The sequence below is a fragment of the Oncorhynchus mykiss genome, chromosome 26 (genome assembly GCF_057628025.1).
Source record: "Oncorhynchus mykiss isolate SJ-2025 chromosome 26, ASM5762802v1, whole genome shotgun sequence".
Classification (NCBI taxonomy): Eukaryota; Metazoa; Chordata; class Actinopteri; order Salmoniformes; family Salmonidae; genus Oncorhynchus; species Oncorhynchus mykiss.
In genome coordinates, this window is record NC_143047.1 from 8,014,366 (window position 1) to 8,032,390 (window position 18,025).

Sequence of the window (18,025 nt, forward strand, 5' to 3'; positions counted from 1 at the left end):
CACAACTAAGTTGTTTTTCTCAAAGTTAACGAATGCCACGTGCGTCCATATATATCAGTACATTTGTAACAACCTAAACATGAATCTATTTGATGAAATAAGCCTCACGTAATTTGACACACTCTCATAGACCTCCATGCAAAATGGTCTGCTTATCTCGTGGGGACAGATATTGGGTGGAGATAATCCTCCCTGGTGGTAGCCAGTCATAGTGATGCACAAGCTAGGTCTATTTTAAACATTACCATCCATAAAATTATGCCAGCTGATTCATGATTTCGACTGACTGAGAAACGCTGCCTGCCTGTCTGTCTCGTCCCGACTCCCGACACATTCATTACTATGGCACAGGCTGGAGATCGAATTTGAATATCGAAACAATGTTGCAAATGTCGGAGAGACAGACAGGAAGGTTTATACAAGTCTCTGCTGTTGAAAACTAAATGTCAGTCTCAAAGAAATGTGAGATAATGTCTAGATGCTTTTTTATAGTGGAGATCAAGTTTATAAATGCCTGGCTGGGCTGATAAACAGTGGATTATGCAGTCAGATGGAGCAGAGTAAATATGCATTTTAATGTCATAGATTTAGCCGGTGGTAACTTGTGGAATAGACACCGTCTGGAATGTGGTTTTAACCAATCAACATTCAGGATTAGATTTACCCGTTGTATAAAAAGGTAGAAAACACGACGCCGCCATTTAAATCCCTGTAAGGATACTGACGAGTTCATTCAGATTTCTTTGAAAATGTAATCAAATTGTTTGAATTGGTAAACTGTCGCTTTTGTAAACCTGCCAAATGTTTTTGACTTAAACCACAGTATGATTCTCAAAGTACAATAACTATTCCTCTCTAGCAAAACGCATGGAGAGAAATCAAAGCAATACTAATTGGACAAATTGAAGGGAAAAGTTCAACATGCTTCATTACCTTTCACAACCTTTGTTTTGCCATGCCTAGGGAAATGCACACCACAAATCCACACACATACAATTTGAACTGCTGCTAACGTGAACAAGTGGGAGTAGATAGTGAATGTATGGTACACCCACCTAACCATCCTGGCCAATTTAATCGTTTGCCCTCTCAGTGCATTAAGCATAGCTTAAAAAAACTGTGAATAAATAGTGGACGAAGTCAGCAATCTCAACACACTCTCCGGCACACTATGTTCAAAGATTTTGCAATTGCTCATGCGCGCCTAGTTTGAGTATCAACTGACAGCTGAAATACAAAAAAAAGGAGCTGGGGGAAGCTGTGTAATTAATGTGAGTGTTTAATTGGGTTGTGTGTCTAGTGTACCGAATGCTATTCACACGGATATTACCGCTGACCTTCAATATTTAATGCGGGCATCCCTTCAATTTTCTATTGTGTAAGGAACTTAAAATCTTCACAATTCTTGAACAGCGTTTGTCATTTTGTCATTTGGCTGTCTGCCAGATACAATACTGCCACATCCATTGTGGGGACTCTTATCTTGAAGTGGCACCGTAAAGTCTCCTCAATACAAATGTGTTTCATTACAAAAAGTAGTTATGGTGTAATTATTACATAGTACCCACAACAGTCACACCTGCTTTCAGTTTGTGTAATTACACTTTTGTATGAACATTTGTACTGCATTGCATTTATGTCATAAATGTGTGTATAGGTGGCAGGGAAGTCAGGCGCAGGAGAATCGAACTTGGTAAAATGGAGTAGTTTAATAATTTAAAAACATAGCTCCAAAACCATGACAATAAATCAAAACAAAGTGGGTACGAGGACCAGTCGAGCACCAATACAAGCAACACGATAAATGAACAACAAACAATCTCTGACAACAGAGGGTTAAATACACAACAGGTAATGAATGGGATTGGAACCAGGTGTGTAGGAAGACAAGACATAACCAATGGAAAATGAAAAATGGATCAATGATGGCTAGAAGACCGGTGACGTCGACCGCCGAGCACCGCCCGAACAAGGAGAGGCATCGACTTCGGCAGAAGTCGTGACACATTTACTACAATTGTGTCTAAGCAACCACCTAACATTACATTGCTAAGCCTTGTTTATACATCGTTTGATCTGATCTTGCCCACATTCTGATTGTACCCACATTTTCCGAAATATGTCTACACGTGTCTCATATCCGTCCACAGTGTCTGCATTGTGACCACATTTCCTGTTCCCTCCCTGTATGCAAGTTATTTGAAAGTTATTCTTTCAAAATAATATTATTTATTTATTTGAAGACACATATTAATGCCATAAGTCAATGGTGCCACCTGTCAAAGATGTAATGATGATTTTAAATGGTTTCACTGTCCAGATCCGTCTACACTTGTAAGACACAATGCGTGACTGACTTCCTCCGGAGGTGGTCAAGACCTGATCACAATCAGACCACAACTAGTCTTTTAATTGTCTACACTTGTCTGAAAATGTGGGCACAATCAGAATGTGGACAAGATCAGGACTAAATATGAATGTTAGAACCAGAACAGGGCATAAGATCACTCAATGTTCAATCTCTGTTATTGTGCATGCTGGAAACAGGAATACGAGGTACTATGGTACAGTATGTAACAATATGTTATGTAACTACCACATTAGTACATAGATATGGGGAGTGACCCAAAAGTAAAATCTGAATGTGCTACTTTTGTTTAGCGTCTAATTACATGACATACTGATTGCAGCTCTTGTTTCCTTAGAAACGACATAGTTACACCAGCACTGCCTCTGCCCTCGGCACTCGTGGAATCTTTTTCCAGCCAAATCATGGGGAGGAACCCTTGTTGCTTTGTTGGAAAGCTATCCACTAGACCCCTGGGATATGCTATAACCTGCCACAAAGAAGGATTAGAGGACCAAAAAGAGTTGTACACCTGTCATGACATATTTTCCTGCTCGGTCACACTCGGATCCTGCTGACTGTACCAAATATCACAGGGAAAGGGATAAAAAAAAAGTATTTTAAAAAGATGTGATACAGTAGGCCTACTGTGTCCAGTATCACAATTACTTACAACTAACTAACTACATACTTACTTATACATACTGTCATGTTCCCAACATTTTTGGGGGCGCTCAGCAGATGAAGGGAACTAATCAATAAGTAACTGATAACCAAAATGAAACAGGTGGGGTTTTAAAATGCATTAATGGGGGGGAGGGGGGGGGGGGGGTTTGCCTGAGAACAGACAAACTAAAAGAAAATCCCACACCAATTTAAGTTAGGGCAGGGGGCCCTCCCTGTGCTTCCTGGGGCCTTCCCTGGGTGCACGTTTTTAGTTTCATGCACTAGCACTACCACAACTGATTGAAATAACTGACTCATCATCAAGTTTTGTTGATTTGAATCAGCTGTATAGTGCTGGCGCAAGACCAAGTTTGGGAAACCCTGGGTGAGGTAGGGTAAAAAAACAAAGCCTGTAACACATACTTACGTACTTATGTATCATAATGGTTAATGTCATTGCTATTTGAATGATGAATACATTTTCTTTATTTACATGTAATTGACAAGTCCTCATCAGCTGTATGCCGATTAAAACATTTCTTTGGGACCCACTCCTAAATCACACAGTAGTTCACGACACTGCTATTGAAACATCTAGGTTGCTTTATAAAGGTGTGTAATTATTATTATTATATTATTTTGACAAAAAAGCAAAGCTTTGCTATCATTTAAAATTACACACCTATTGACATTCATCACACATCTGTTGTGTGTCATTCTACTCCATTTCAAGTGACGCACATACATTCACAACAGATCCGTGAAGTTGCATCATGTCAACAAGAGACTCCCCACAATCTGTTCACTTTGTTTTTAATGTCATTGGTCATGGATATGCTAAAAAAGGCGATGATGGTAGCCCTATAATGGTAGCGGCATTAGCATATTATAAGCAGTATTTTTATGAATCATTACATTCCAGTTCTATTAACCGGCCAAACATAGCCTAGCTAATAAAAAAATCACACCAAGACTGATTAAATACTTGACTGCTTTACTTTTCTTTTTAACTCTGCTCCTTTATAAAGTCTGGAATAATTACTAGCTGCCCTCCTTTGAGATTTCTTCCGTAATGAATTAGTATGCAACTGCCAATGCTGGAGTGAACATAACTTGAATAAAAATATATCTTTTGGTGTACAGCGACAAAAGAGTAAGTATTTGCTTTAATGACAACAACAAAAAAATATCAGTTGCAGTGTTTTCTTCAGGTCCTTCTTTATGTTTCATTGACCTTATGCCATAACATTATAAATACCCTTGGCCTAAAAAAGAGTATATAGTAACTACTGTGATGCCTAGTTGAATTTTCTGTAATTAACGCGTCATTTGTTATACACATATTATATCGGCAAGCAAACTGAAATTCATTGTTTGATTCTCCCCGTACATTTCCGGCTACCTATGCTGCAATTACACTGCACTTACAAGGGTGTGATACATTTTTTACGGAAGTGGTATAAAGTCTACATTTTGTAAATAGTTCTTCACACTATAGGTTAAAAATAGACCAGTCGATTCGTTTTCTCCACAAATATCCATTTAATCTTCACAAATTTACTGAAAATCACAGTTTATTGAAAGAAAGGGTCAAATAACACAGATCAATGTAGCTAGGAGTAACTACTCAGTGCATGGCACATTCTCAGGGAGACGACTCATTGTGAGTCTTTGGCTCTTCACCTCTAGCATGTTAAAGGCAGAAAGAGCTCTGAAATATTAAATGTTGAAAGAAGTTGGCCAGCCAACTTGAGAGCCTATATACTTTAAAATATGGAGGAGAGAGTAAATTAACCTTGCTACAATGAGTGTCAAACCATATTTGTAAGTTTGGTGTTACAGCAGTTTTTGTTAATGGGACTACTTATATACCAGAATATCATGACCTCACCAGTGCAAAGGGATTTATTTAGAAATAACACACATTTACTGTAGAAAGTAGTGTCCTCGCTCTGAAAAAAAAACAACAATGAACAATCATAAAACAAGTTACCAATGCCATTGCTACCTTTTAAAAGAAGTCTAGAATGCATGCCATGTTATTATGCAGGTTTTCAATCGAAAAATTTAAACATTTCACGGTTGAGAAGTTTGTTTTCGTCCAACAATTCCTGTGTCTCTTTTGCAAACTGTGTGTGTGTGTGTGTGTGTGTGTGTGTGGGCACAAGTATGTGCTCTGAAAAAGATCTCCAGGTAACGCAGGTGTTCTGCATCTCCAATGACATCCCATCCACTCAGTTGTTTTTGTGTAGTTTCGTGTTTTTGCTGCCTCCCTCTACTTCCTCCCTGCCATCTGAGGGCTTTGCATTTGATTTTCCAATCTGCGCTGCAGGCCTTTGCTGTTGACAATACAAAAGACAAGAATGTATAGCTCATAAACAACAGCGGCAGAGTAACAGAGAAACAATGGGCTACTGTACAGAAACAATACTGGATTGATGACAGCAGTACTAACAATACAGCAGTATTACTTAAATAATACAGCAGTATTACTTTAACAATACTGCAATCCTACTTCACACTCGTGTTGATTAGCCTATCCCTTTTACTGGAAATATACACTCCACATACACTTAGGTCTGGGACAATACCAGTGTTGCAATATATATTTTGTTCCCAGGCAAAATAGAAAACTTGAAGCTGTCCTTTAAAAAGCTGCTGTATGTAAAATATTGTGTGATTATAACTACGTTTCCATCCACAGTTTTTATGCAAGTAAAATCATACTATATATATTTTTTTTACAGCTGTGATAGAAACAGGTAGTTTCGGTACAATTTAATAAATGCAGACAGATAATTTGAGATGAGATCTTTTAGTGTCGGTTAAATTAATTATGCGAGAAATGCTGGTGGAAACACTTATGTACAAATATTGATATAATAACAAAAGTTGAGCTTTAACCAAAATGTATGTTATTTTTCATTTTTTAAACAACTAATTTACCAACATTAGTTACATTTTTGAATTCCATTTAATTTTTTTTCTGAGCTGAATGCGCAGTTTCTCTAGAGATGAATTAGATCAAGCCCGAACTGTGCAATGTGGTAGGGGGTTGTAGTTTCCAACAGGCTAATATTCTACATACAGTACCAGACAAAAGTTTGGACACACATACTCATTCAAGTGTTTTTCTTTATTTTTACTATTTTCTACATTGTAGAAAAATAGTGAACACATCAAAACTATGAAATAACACATATGGAATCATGTAGTAACCAAAAAAGTGTTAAACAAATCAAAATGTATTTTATATTTGTGATTCTTCAAATAGCCACCCTTTGCCTTGACAGATTTGCACACTCTTGGCGTTCTCTCAACCAACTTCACCTGGAATGCTTTTCCAACAGTCTTGAAGGAGTTCCCACATGTGCTGAGCACTTGATGGCTGCTTTTCCTTCACTGCGGTCCAACTCATCCCAAACCATCTCAATTGGGTTGAGTTCGGGAGATTGTGGAGGCCAGGTCATCTGATGCAGCACTCCATCATTCTCCTTCTTGGTCAAATAGCCCTTACACAGCCTGGTGGTGTGTTAGGTCATTGTCCTGTTGAAAAACAAATGATAGTCACACTAAGAGCAAACCAGATGGGATGGCGTATCGCTGCAGAATGCTGTGGTAGCCATGCTGGTTAAGTGTGCCTTGAAATCTAAATAAATCACAGCAAAGCACCATCACACCTCCTCCATGCTTCACGGTGCGAACCACACATGCAGAGATTATCCGTTCACCTACTCTGCGTCTCACAAAGACACAGCGGTTGGAACCAAACATTTTAAATTTGGACTCATCAGACCAAAGGTCAGATTTCCACCGGCCTAATGTCCATTGCTCGTATTTCTTGGCCCAAGCAAGTCTCTTCCTTTTATTGGTGTCCTTTAGTAGTGGTTTCTTTGCAGCAATTCAACCATGAAGGCCTGATTCATCTGAACAGTTGATGTCGAGATGTGTCTGTTACTTGAACTCTGTGAATCATTTATTTGGGCTGCAATTTCTGAGGCTGGTAACTCTTAACTCTAACTCTCTTATCCTCTGCAGCAGAGGTACCTCTGGGTCTTCCTTTCCTGTGGCGGTCCTCATGGGAGACAGTTTTATCATAGCGCTTGAAGGTTTTTGGGACTGTACTTGAAGAAACTTTCAAAGTTCTTTAAATGTTCCGGATTGACTGACCTTCATGTCTTAAAGTAATGATGGACTGTTGTTTCTCTTTGCTTATTTGAACTGTTCTTGCCATAATATAGACTTGGTCTTTTACCAAATAGGGCTATCTTCTGTATACCCCCCACCTCGTCACAACACAACTGATTGGCTCAATCACATTAAAAAGGAAAGAGATTTCACAAATTAACTTTTAACAAGACACACCTGTTAATTGAAATGCATTCCAGTTGACTACCTCATGAAGCTGTTTGAGAGAATTCCAAGAGTGCAAAGCTGTCATCAAAGCAAAGGGTGGCTACTTTGTAGAATATAAAATATAAAATATATGTTGTTTAACACTTTTTGGGTTACTACATGATTCCATATGTGTAACATCTTCACTAATATTCTACAATGTAGAAAATAGTTTAAAAAAAATAAAGATAAACCCTGGAATGAGTAGGTGTGTCCAATTTTTTGACTGGTACTGTAGTTTTAGCACAGAGGCGGACAGAAGAATGCACGATCGAGAGGGATAGAGAGCAGTTGCTTTGCGAGGTGTTAGTACCTGAAATCGAAGTGGATCAAAGTGATTGATAGTTGGTATTCAGTAGTCATAAAAGTGTTCCTTACAAATACAATTTTTATTTTGTCAGACAGCATAGGCAGCAGCTCTATAGAGATGAGATGATGACTTGGGATGAAATAATGTCAGCTAGCATCCGTTTACTGTTAACCAACATTGCATTGGGCTCCCGAGTGGCGTAGTGGTCTAAGGCATTGCTTCTCAGTGCAAAAGATGTCATGGCAGTCCCTCGTTCGAATCCAGGCTGGATCACATCCAGCTGTGATTGGGAGTCCCATAGGGCGGCACACAAATGGCCCAGCGTCGCCAGGGTAGGCTGTCATTGTAAATAAAACTTTGTTCTTAACTGACTTATGTAAAGGTAAAAAAAAATGTTTTGCTGGATACCTTGAGGCTTCTGCATCACACTTTGTCAGTGGCCAAGCCTTTCATTGCCTGAAGTAAAGCCAACACAAACAAACAACATATAAAGTGGGGCAAAAAAGTATTTTGTCAGCCACCAATTGTGCAAGTTCTCCCACTTAAAAAGATGAGAGAGGCCTGTAATTTTCATCATAGGTACACTTCAACTATGACAGACAAAATGAGAAAAAAAATCCAGAAAATCACATTGTATTGCAAGTGGGAGAACTTGCACAATTGGTGGCTGACTAAATACTTTTTTGCCCCACTGTACCTGTACAAATGCAGGATCTTAATTGTATCACCCTTTTGCAGTGTATTTGAGGTATAAAAAAGCTTCTGAAGTTTATAAATTCCACTTTGACATTTCAGACTTGATTTTCCCTCACAAAAATGTCTATTAATTTGAATCCACACAATAATTCACATTTCCTCTTGCTGCATGATTATTTCCATGCTGTAGCAGACTGGCTAAAATAAAATAAAATAAAATGGTATTTGTCACATGCTTCGTAAACAACAGGTGTAGACTAATAGTAAAATGATTACTTAAGGGCCCTTCCCAACAATGTGAGAGAAACATAAAATAATGTTAAAATAATAACACAAGGAATAAATACATAATGAGTAACGATAACTTGGCTATATACACGGGGTACCAGTACTGAGTCGATGTGCAGGCGTAGGAGGTATAGGTAGGGGTAAAGTGACTAGGCAACAGGATAGATAATAAACAGTAGCAGCAGCTTATGTGATGAGTCGAAAGAGTTAGTGCAAAGAGGGTCGACGTAGATAGTCTGGGTAGCTATTTGGTTAACTATTTAGTAGTCTATTGGCTTGGGGGTAGATGATGGTTCCAGACTTGGTGCATCGGTACCACTTGCTGTGCGGTAGCAGAGAAAACCGTCTATGACATGGGTGGCTGGAGTCTTTGATAATTTGTAGGGCTGTCCTCTGACATTGCCTTGTATAGAGGTCCTAAATGGCAGGGAGCTCGGCCCCAGTGATGTACTGGGCCGTACGCACTACCTTCTGTAGCACCTTGTGGTTGGATGCCAAGCAGTTGCCATACCAGGTGGTGATACAGCCAGTCAAGATGCTCTCAATAATGCACTGTAGAACATTTTGAGGATGTGAGGGCCGATGACAAATCTTTTTAGCCTCCTGAGAAGGAAGAGGTGTTGTCATGCCTTCTTTACGACTGTGTTGGTGTGTGTAGACCATGTTAATTCCCTTAGTGATGTGAACACCAAGGAACTTGAAGCTCTCAACCCTCTCCACTACAGCCTCATCAATGTGCTCAGCCCTCCGTTTCCTGTATTCCACGATCAGCTCCTTTGTCTTGCTGACGTTGAGGGAGAGGTTGTGGTCCTGGCACCACTGACCTCCTCTTTATAGGCGGTCTCATCATTGTTGATGATCAGGCCTACCAACATCATGTCATCAACAAACGTAATGATGGTGTTGGAGTCGTGCCCCAGTGTTAAGGGTCAGCGTGGCGGATGTGTTGTTGCCTACACTCACCACCTGGGGGCGACCTGTCAGTGTTCAGTCCCAGGATCCTGAGCTTATTGATGAGCTTGGAGGACACTATGGTATTGAATGCTGAGCTGTAGTCAATGAACAGCATTCTCACATAGGTGTTCCTCTTGTTTAGGTTGGAGAAGACATAGTGGAGTGCAATAGAGATTGCGTCATCTGTGGATCTTTTGGGGTGGTATGGAGTGGGGTGATGGTGTTGATGTGAGCTATGACCAGCCTTTCAAAGCATTTCATGTCTACAGATGTGAGTGCCATGGGCGATAATCATTTAGACAAGTTACCTTGGCGTTGTTGAGCACAGGGACTATGGTGGTCTGCTTAAAACATGTATTGTAGGTATTACAGAATGGGTCAGGGAGATGTTGAAAATGTCAGTGAAGACACCCGACCAGCTGGTCAGTGTATGCTCTGAGTACGCATCCTGGTAATCTGTCTGGCCCCGTGGTCTTGTGAATGTTAACCTGTTTAACACTTTGGCTACGGCGAGGGAGATCCGAGATTAATCCGGAACTGCTGTTGCTCTCATGCATGGTTCAGTGTTGCTTACCCCGAAGCAAGCATAGAAGGAATTTCGCTCATCTGGTAAGCTTGTGTCACTGGGCAGCTTGTGGTTGGGTTTCTTTTTGTAATCCGTGGTCGGTTTTAAGGCCTGCCACAGCCGACGAGCATTAGATCCGACTTAGTAGAATTTGATCTTAGTCCTGTATTGATAGCTCGTCGAAGATATTAGCGGGATTTCTTATAAGCATCCGGATTTGAGTCCTGCTCCTTGAAAGTGGCAACTTTAGCCTTTAGCTCAGTGCGGATGTTTTTGGTTGGGATATGTACGTATGATCACTGTGTGGACGACTTCGTCAATGCACTTATTAATGAAGCCGGTGACTGATGTGGTAAATTCCTCAATGTTATTGGATGAATCCCAGAACATATTCCAGTCTGTGCTAGCGAAACAGTCCTGTAGCTTAGCATCCTCTTCATTGGACCACTTCAGTTTTGAGCGCGCCACTGGTATTTCCTGTTAGAGTTTTTTGCTTGTAAGCAGGAATCAGGAGGATAGCTTTATGGTCTGCTTTGCCAAAGGGAGGGGGAGGGAGGGCCTTTAGTGCATTTCTGTGTGTGTACTAAAGGTGATCTACAATTTTGTTGCCTCTAGTTGCACATGTGACGTTCTGGTAAAAAATAAGTTAAGACGTATTTCAGTTTCCCTGCATTAAAATGACCAGCCATGAGAAGCACCGCCTCTGGATGTGCATGTATTTTATCCATGTCCTTGTTCTGACACGACTCCAGGGAACATAGGATAGTCTTCAACGGAGCTTGCCCAGTTTCTTCTCTAGTGAGTCTATATTGGCCAACAAAAACAGAGGACATGGCAGTCTAGATGCTCGCCGACGTAGTGTAATCATGACGCCGCCGCTTCCTCTTTCAAGACCTGGGGATCATAACGTCCAGAGCTGCTGACTTACTGAATTCAAAATCTTTCTCCAAATTGAGGTTAGTGATTCTGCTCTGATGTCCAGAAGCTGTTTTCGATCATAGGAAATGATGCAAAGAAAGTTAAAATCATAATAACACAAAATAAACGCAGAATTGGTTAGGAGCGTGTACATCTTTAGGCTACATTTATCCTGTCACCTTTAGTGACAAACAAAAATCAGTTTATCAAACAAAACACACCCTGAAAGAAATATACATTTAAGAAAAAAAAAATACAAAATTGTGTTATTCTCAGTGTTTTTGAATGGTGACTACCCAAAATGGCAGTGGAATTTAGGTTGACGTAAGGTCTCTTTCGCTCCCTCAGTCAGGCAGTTGAGTATCACATGCTCTGGGTGGCTGGCTGCCACATGGCCTTATCAGTGAGGGATCAGCCCCTTTGTGAGCACCTCTCCCTTATAATCAGTCAATTTGACAATGACCACAGGAGGGAGAAAGCACTGGGCCTTTGCTATTCCAAAGCTTTCCCGTGACCTAATAATATTGTCATGTTCATTCCATTCAATCTTTTCTCGTCCCAGGTTCGTCTCTATTATAATATAATCTCTTTTACCAGGGACCCTGACTCATAAGGTTAAGAATGAGGTTAAGAATAAACACTCGTTTGAATGTGGGTGGTATTAGATAGATCATACTGTAGGCATGGTATAGGTATTAGCCATTTCCCCTGCAAATGGTTATAGAATCGATGGTAGCTGATCCTATTTCAGCATGACAGAGATGGAGAAATCTCACTTAAAATGCATGGCAGCGGCTCAGTTACACAGTGTTATACTACATTGCAATGGGATCTGTTTCGCTGTACCATCTGCCACGTCCAAACAGGTGTGACACTGCTTCCTTATGATTGAGTGAGCCAGGCTTGGATTTGTTTGGCAGAGCGCAATACAATCAATATCACAGTTCAGTAGATTGTGGTGGTATTTGCTGTAACAACGTGTATGTGCATGCAATGTATTAATTTCACCAAAATATCCCACACAGCCCACATTGTTATTCCCATGGGGAGAAATGCAAGAGGCACCTTGTAGAACGGGTCTTATGCTATGTACACCACCGCTCAAAAGATTGGGGTCACTTAGAAATGTCTTTGTTTTTAAAAGAAAAGCACATTTTTGGTCCATTAAAATAACGTAAAATTGATCAGAAATACAGTGCAGACATTGTTAATGTTGAAAATGACCATTGTAGCTGGAAACGGCAGACTTTTTATGGAATATAGGCGTACAGAGGCCCATTATCAGTAGCCATCACTCCTGTGTTCCAATGTCACGTTGTGTTAGCTAATCCAAGTTTATCATTTTAAAAGGCTAATCGATCATTAGAAAACCCTTTTGCAATTATGTTATCACAGCTGAAAACTGATGTCCTGATTAAAAAAGCAATAAAACTGGCCTTCTTTAGACTAGTTGAGTATCTGGAGCATCAGTATTTGTGGATTCGATTACAGGCTCAAAATGTCCAGAAACAATGACCTTTCTTCTGAAACTCGTCAGTCTTGTTCTGAGAAATTAAGGCTATTCCATGCGAGAAATTGCCAAGAAACTGAAGATCTCGTACAATGCTGTGTACAACTCCCTTCACAGAACAGCGCAAACTGGCCATATCCAGAATAGAAAGAGGAGTGGGAGGCCCCAGTGCACAACTGAGCAAGAGGACAAGTACATTAGAGTGTCTAGTTTGAGAAACAGATGCCTCACAAGTCCTCACTTGGCATCTTCATTAAATAGTACCCGCAAAACACCAGTCTCAACGTCAACATTGAAGAGGCAACTCCGGGATGCTGGCCTTCTAGGCACAGTTGTCCTGTGTGTGTGTTCTTTTGCCGATCTTAATATTTTATTTTTATTGGCCAGTCCGAGATATGGCTTTTTCTTTGCAACTCTGCCTAGAAGGCCAGCATCCCGGCCTCCCACTCCTCTTTCCATTCTGGTTAGAGACAGTTAACAATGTTTACACTGTATTTCTGATCAATTTGATGTTATTTAATGGACCAAAAATGGATATTTTCTTTAAAAAAAAAAGGACATTTCTAAGTCACCCCAAACTTTTAAACGGTAGTCTATATAAACATTTAAATGCTAACCTTCTGTTCAAGCAGCTTTTTACTGTCGGGAGAGGATTCTGTCTCCGTCTGGTTTTGGAAGCAACCCCCGCCAATCTGTTGTGATACAAAGAAACACAAACTTAAATGTATTTCTTTATTTGACGGGGACAGTGCACATGAATCAAAATGTCATCGTAAATCTATGTAACTGTACCAGAGTTAGCTAAAGAGATCAATTTCATAAGGCCTGAACAAACAAGCTGGTCTAATGAAAACGCATGAGATGAAAATAACTATTATACTGCAGATTAAAACAAATTTCACTGTGTGTGTCCGTGCATTCATGCGTGAAAGTCATACAAGGACATCATTAGCGCCAGCGGGAATATTTCAAAGACCAACTTCAATAAACAGAGGCGGGATCCATGTCTCTCACAACCTGCATCCTTTCATTGTTGGACGAAAAGTAGAATCCAACATTTCCCTTTGAACAGAACTACTTTACTCATTACACCTACAGTGCTGTACTGTGGCTAAACGACCACAGATAATATAAAGACATACACCATACACATACACTCTGTTTCTACCCTCCAGTGTGGGTCTTGGCAAATAGTATTTGAATGATGTGAATGCCCATCGTTTTTTGCTTTCGTGGACGGTTACCACAGAATTCATATAGTTCAGTGGCAGTTACATTTGCGAGTACTCCTCAGTTTACAAACACAAATGTTATGGGCTCTGTGGCCCATCTCTTGGTGGCGGAGAGAAAAAAATTGCAGTTTCATGTCATGTGTGCTCCCTCTCTGGCCTCTAGGTCACCAGGCTGCTCGTTATGGCCCACACCTGTCACCATCGTTACGCGCACCTGCGCGTCATCAGATTCACCTGGACTCCATCACTTCCCTGATTACCTTCCCTATATATGCCACTCCCTTTGGTTCCTTCCCCCAGGCGTTATTGTTTCTGTTTCTTGTCTGTGCTGTTAGTGTTTCTTATTATGTTCTGTTTATTTGATTAAAAACACTCACTCCCCAACTCTCAGAGCACATTGTTACATTTTAAAGCAAATTTCCTGCTATTCGACACATTTGGCCATGACTTATGTCATGTTAATATGCTACATGTATCTGAGTATGCATGCCCAGTCAGTAATTCGGCCATGATTACGACAAGGTTTAGATACCGGGCTAAACTAACTTACCTAGCAATCTATAAAATGTTAGTTGACGTGGGCTAATTGAGTGACTGTCAGTGACTGACATACAGTGCCTTGCGAAAGTATTCGGCCCCCTTGAACTTTGCGACCTTTTGCCACATTTCAGGCTTCAAACAAAAATATATAAAACTGTGTTTTTTTGTGAAGAATCAACAACAAGTGGGACACAATCATGAAGTGGAACGACATTTATTGGATATTTCAAACTTTAACAAATCAAAAACTGAAAAATTGGGCATGCAAAATTATTCAGCCCCCTTAAGTTAATATTTTGTAGCGCCACCTTTTGCTGCGATTACAGCTGTAAGTCGCTTGGGGTATGTCTCTATCAGTTTTGCACATCGAGAGACTGACATTTTTTCCCATTCCTCCTTGCAAAACAGCTCGAGCTCAGTGAGGTTGGATGGAGAGCATTTGTGAACAGCAGTTTTCAGTTCTTTCCACAGATTCTCAATTGGATTCAGGTCTGGACTTTGACTTGGCCATTCTAACACCTGGATATGTTTATTTTTGAACCATTCCATTGTAGATTTTGCTTTATGTTTTGGATCATTGTCTTGTTGGAAGACAAATCTCCGTCCCAGTCTCAGGTCTTTTGCAGACTCCATCAGGTTTTCTTCCAGAATGGTCCTGTATTTGGCTCCATCCATCTTCCCATCAATTTTAACCATCTTCCCTGTCCCTGCTGAAGAAAAGCAGGCCCAAACCATGATGCTGCCACCACCATGTTTGACAGTGGGGATGGTGTGTTGCTTTTACGCCAAACATAACGTTTTGCATTGTTGCCAAAAAGTTCAATTTTGGTTTCATCTGATCAGAGCACCTTCTTCCACATGTTTGGTGTGTCTCCCAGGTGGCTTGTGGCAAACTTTAAACAACACTTTTTATGGATATCTTTAAGACATGGCTTTCTTCTTGCCACTCTTCCATAAAGGCCAGATTTGTGCAATATATGACTGATTGTTGTCCTATGGACAGAGTCTCCCACCTCAGCTGGAGATCTCTGCAGTTCATCCATAGTGATCATGGGCCTCTTGGCTGCATCTCTGATCAGTCTTCTCCTTGTATGAGCTGAAAGTTTAGAGGGACGGCCAGGTCTTGGTAGATTTGCAGTGGTCTGATACTCCTTCCATTTCAATTTTATCGCTTGCACAGTGCTCCTTGGGATGTTTAAAGCTTGGGAAATCTTTTTGTATCCAAATCCGGCTTTAAACTTCTTCACAACAGTATCTCGGACCTGCCTGGTGTGTTCCTTGTTCTTCATGATGCTCTCTGCGCTTTTAACGGACCTCTGAGACTATCACAGTGCAGGTGCATTTATACGGAGACTTGATTACACACAGGTGGATTGTATTTATCATCATTAGTCATTTAGGTCAACATTGGATCATTCAGAGATCCTCACTGAACTTCTGGAGATAGTTTGCTGCACTGAAAGTAAAGGGGCTGAATAATTTTGCACGCCCAATTTTTCAGTTTTTGATTTGTTAAAGTTTGAAATATCCAATAAATGTCGTTCCACTTCATGATTGTGTCCCACTTGTTGTTGATTCTTCACAAAAAAATACAGTTTTATATCTTTATGTTTGAAGCCTGAAATGTGGCAAAAGGTCGCAAAGTTCAAAGGGGCCGAATACTTTCTTAAGGCACTGTAACTACAGGAAAACTGCTGATGCACTACAAAATGTCAAAATTGCACCTTCGAGAACTTGGGACCAATGTTCCCTCAAATGTATTTTGTCACTGAGCAAATGTCAGGTCTGCTGAGTGCAAAGTTGAATGTTGTGAAAATTCTGTGTGAGTTTACTGTGAACGTTGATGATGTACCTGCTTTGATGTACTGTTTTAACAGCCGCTCCCGCTAAACAGAGGCGGGATCCAGGTCTCTCACAACTTGCATCCTTTCATTGTTGGATGAAAGTAGAATCCAACATTTCCCTTTGAACACCCCAATGGGCTCGGGAGGCGAAGGTCGAGTCATGCATCCCCCAAAACGTGGCTCGCCACCCGCCCGCACCAATGTGTCGGAGGAAACACCTTTCAATTGACAACGAAGTCAGCCTGCAGACGCCCGGCCCGCCACAAGTTGCTAGAGCACATGAGAAACGACACTGGGCCAATTGTGCACCACCCTATGGGACTCCCGGTCATGTCCGGTTGTGACACAGCCTGAGATCGAACTCAGGTCTGTAGTGAAGCTGTAGACGGCTGCGCCACTCAGAAGGCCAACACTGCCCCTTTGTAGCGCTTTATCTGACTCGCTTTTCAAAGATGGCTAGAAATGTACACCTTTTGTGCTCTTGTAAGAAGAAATCACTCCAACATTGCTGACTACAAATGAGCTATAACTGGGCTAACTCACTATCTGACAAAGAATATGAATAAATGTGCACACCTGGCTACATGCAGTTCTCGCTTTGTTCTCAAAACAAGTGCACAATAATCGCGACTGCTCATGCTGTAAAACAGTCCAGTTCAAAGTAAATGGCACAAATCTATATATGGCAAGCTAGCTCTGATTGGTTATAGCGCACCGGTCTGTGTAGAGTACTGGCCTGAGTTGTGCCTGTCAATGCAATAGAATCCTACTCCGAACAAAATCTCTTGCATAGTTTGTTTTGTTTTGGTATGTTGCATTGAAAGTGGCTAATATTGCGTTTATTCGATCACAATTCCCACAGTAAAAGGAAAACTCTTAACAGTTGAGTGAAGTTTAATCTCGAGCTTCTCTGTGCGGACTGATATTTCTTCTGCGTGGCAGTCCCGGTGAGCTGTGCACCCGCGCCCAGCTTAGAGGGAAGATTGCTTAGGCATAGTTAGGCAAAGCATAGTTCTGAGATATTGAGCATAAATGTTTTCGAAACCCAGATCTCAAAATTGTATTGTAGTGAATTCTTCTTTCTTAACCCATTAATCTCCTCACCTTAAAGGTACCTAAAGTGCAGAATATCAACAAAAAGGGGGTTTTAAGGGGGTTCATTTGCAGATACAAACTTACGGCTCTGAAATGTCATTCTGGGTTCAGAATGTATCAATTATTTAAATTTCAATAGAAAAGTACAGATATTTAATGATTAAATGAAGAGAATACTCTTCCTTCCTTCTTTCTAATCATATCATCAAACATATTAATTCATGTTCATCACAAATTGGTTATCTCGATAGTTCCCTAAAATGCCAAATACACTATATCCTATGGATGGATAACTAGCAACATTGCTAAAGCTTGTGTCTGTAAAATGTATATCGGTTCAGAACTTTTGTGAAACAGCACAGTTAAAAATATATGGCAAATAGAATCTTCAGAGATACTGTAGATGGGAGGGATTTAGGGTAAAAAGGGATTAAAAATTTAAAACAAACAAAATATAACTATTGTACAATACTTTGTGTTCGTAAAATGTATCTAGCATGTATAAGCTGGAAGTAGAAGCGTAAGTGTTGTTGTCCATTCATTTACTCCAATTAGGATAAAATAGGTTTTGGGGCAGGCACTGGTGGTACCGGGCTGGTGACACGCACCTCAGGACGAGCGCGAGGAGCAGGCACAGGACGTACTGGGCTGAGGAGGCGCACTGG

The 18,025-nt window shown here is 40.6% G+C and overlaps 1 protein-coding gene across 2 annotated transcripts in view; it reads right to left on the reverse strand.

The window, feature by feature from the left end:
• Positions 1–4,535: 4,535 nt before the first annotated feature.
• LOC110506306 (leucine zipper protein 2) overlaps positions 4,536–18,025 on the reverse strand; it is a 160,675-nt gene continuing 147,185 nt past the window's right edge. Inside the window, exons 11-12 of one of the 2 annotated variants that reach the window (XM_021585796.3) lie at positions 13,267–13,341; positions 4,536–5,352 (exon numbers count right to left, since the gene is read on the reverse strand). In XM_021585796.3, coding sequence (XP_021441471.1) covers positions 5,248–5,352; positions 13,267–13,341 — 180 coding nt within the window. In that variant the 3' untranslated portion in view covers positions 4,536–5,247. The remainder of the gene's footprint in view (positions 5,353–13,266; positions 13,342–18,025) is intronic. The other variant, XM_021585797.3, reaches the window with a different exon arrangement.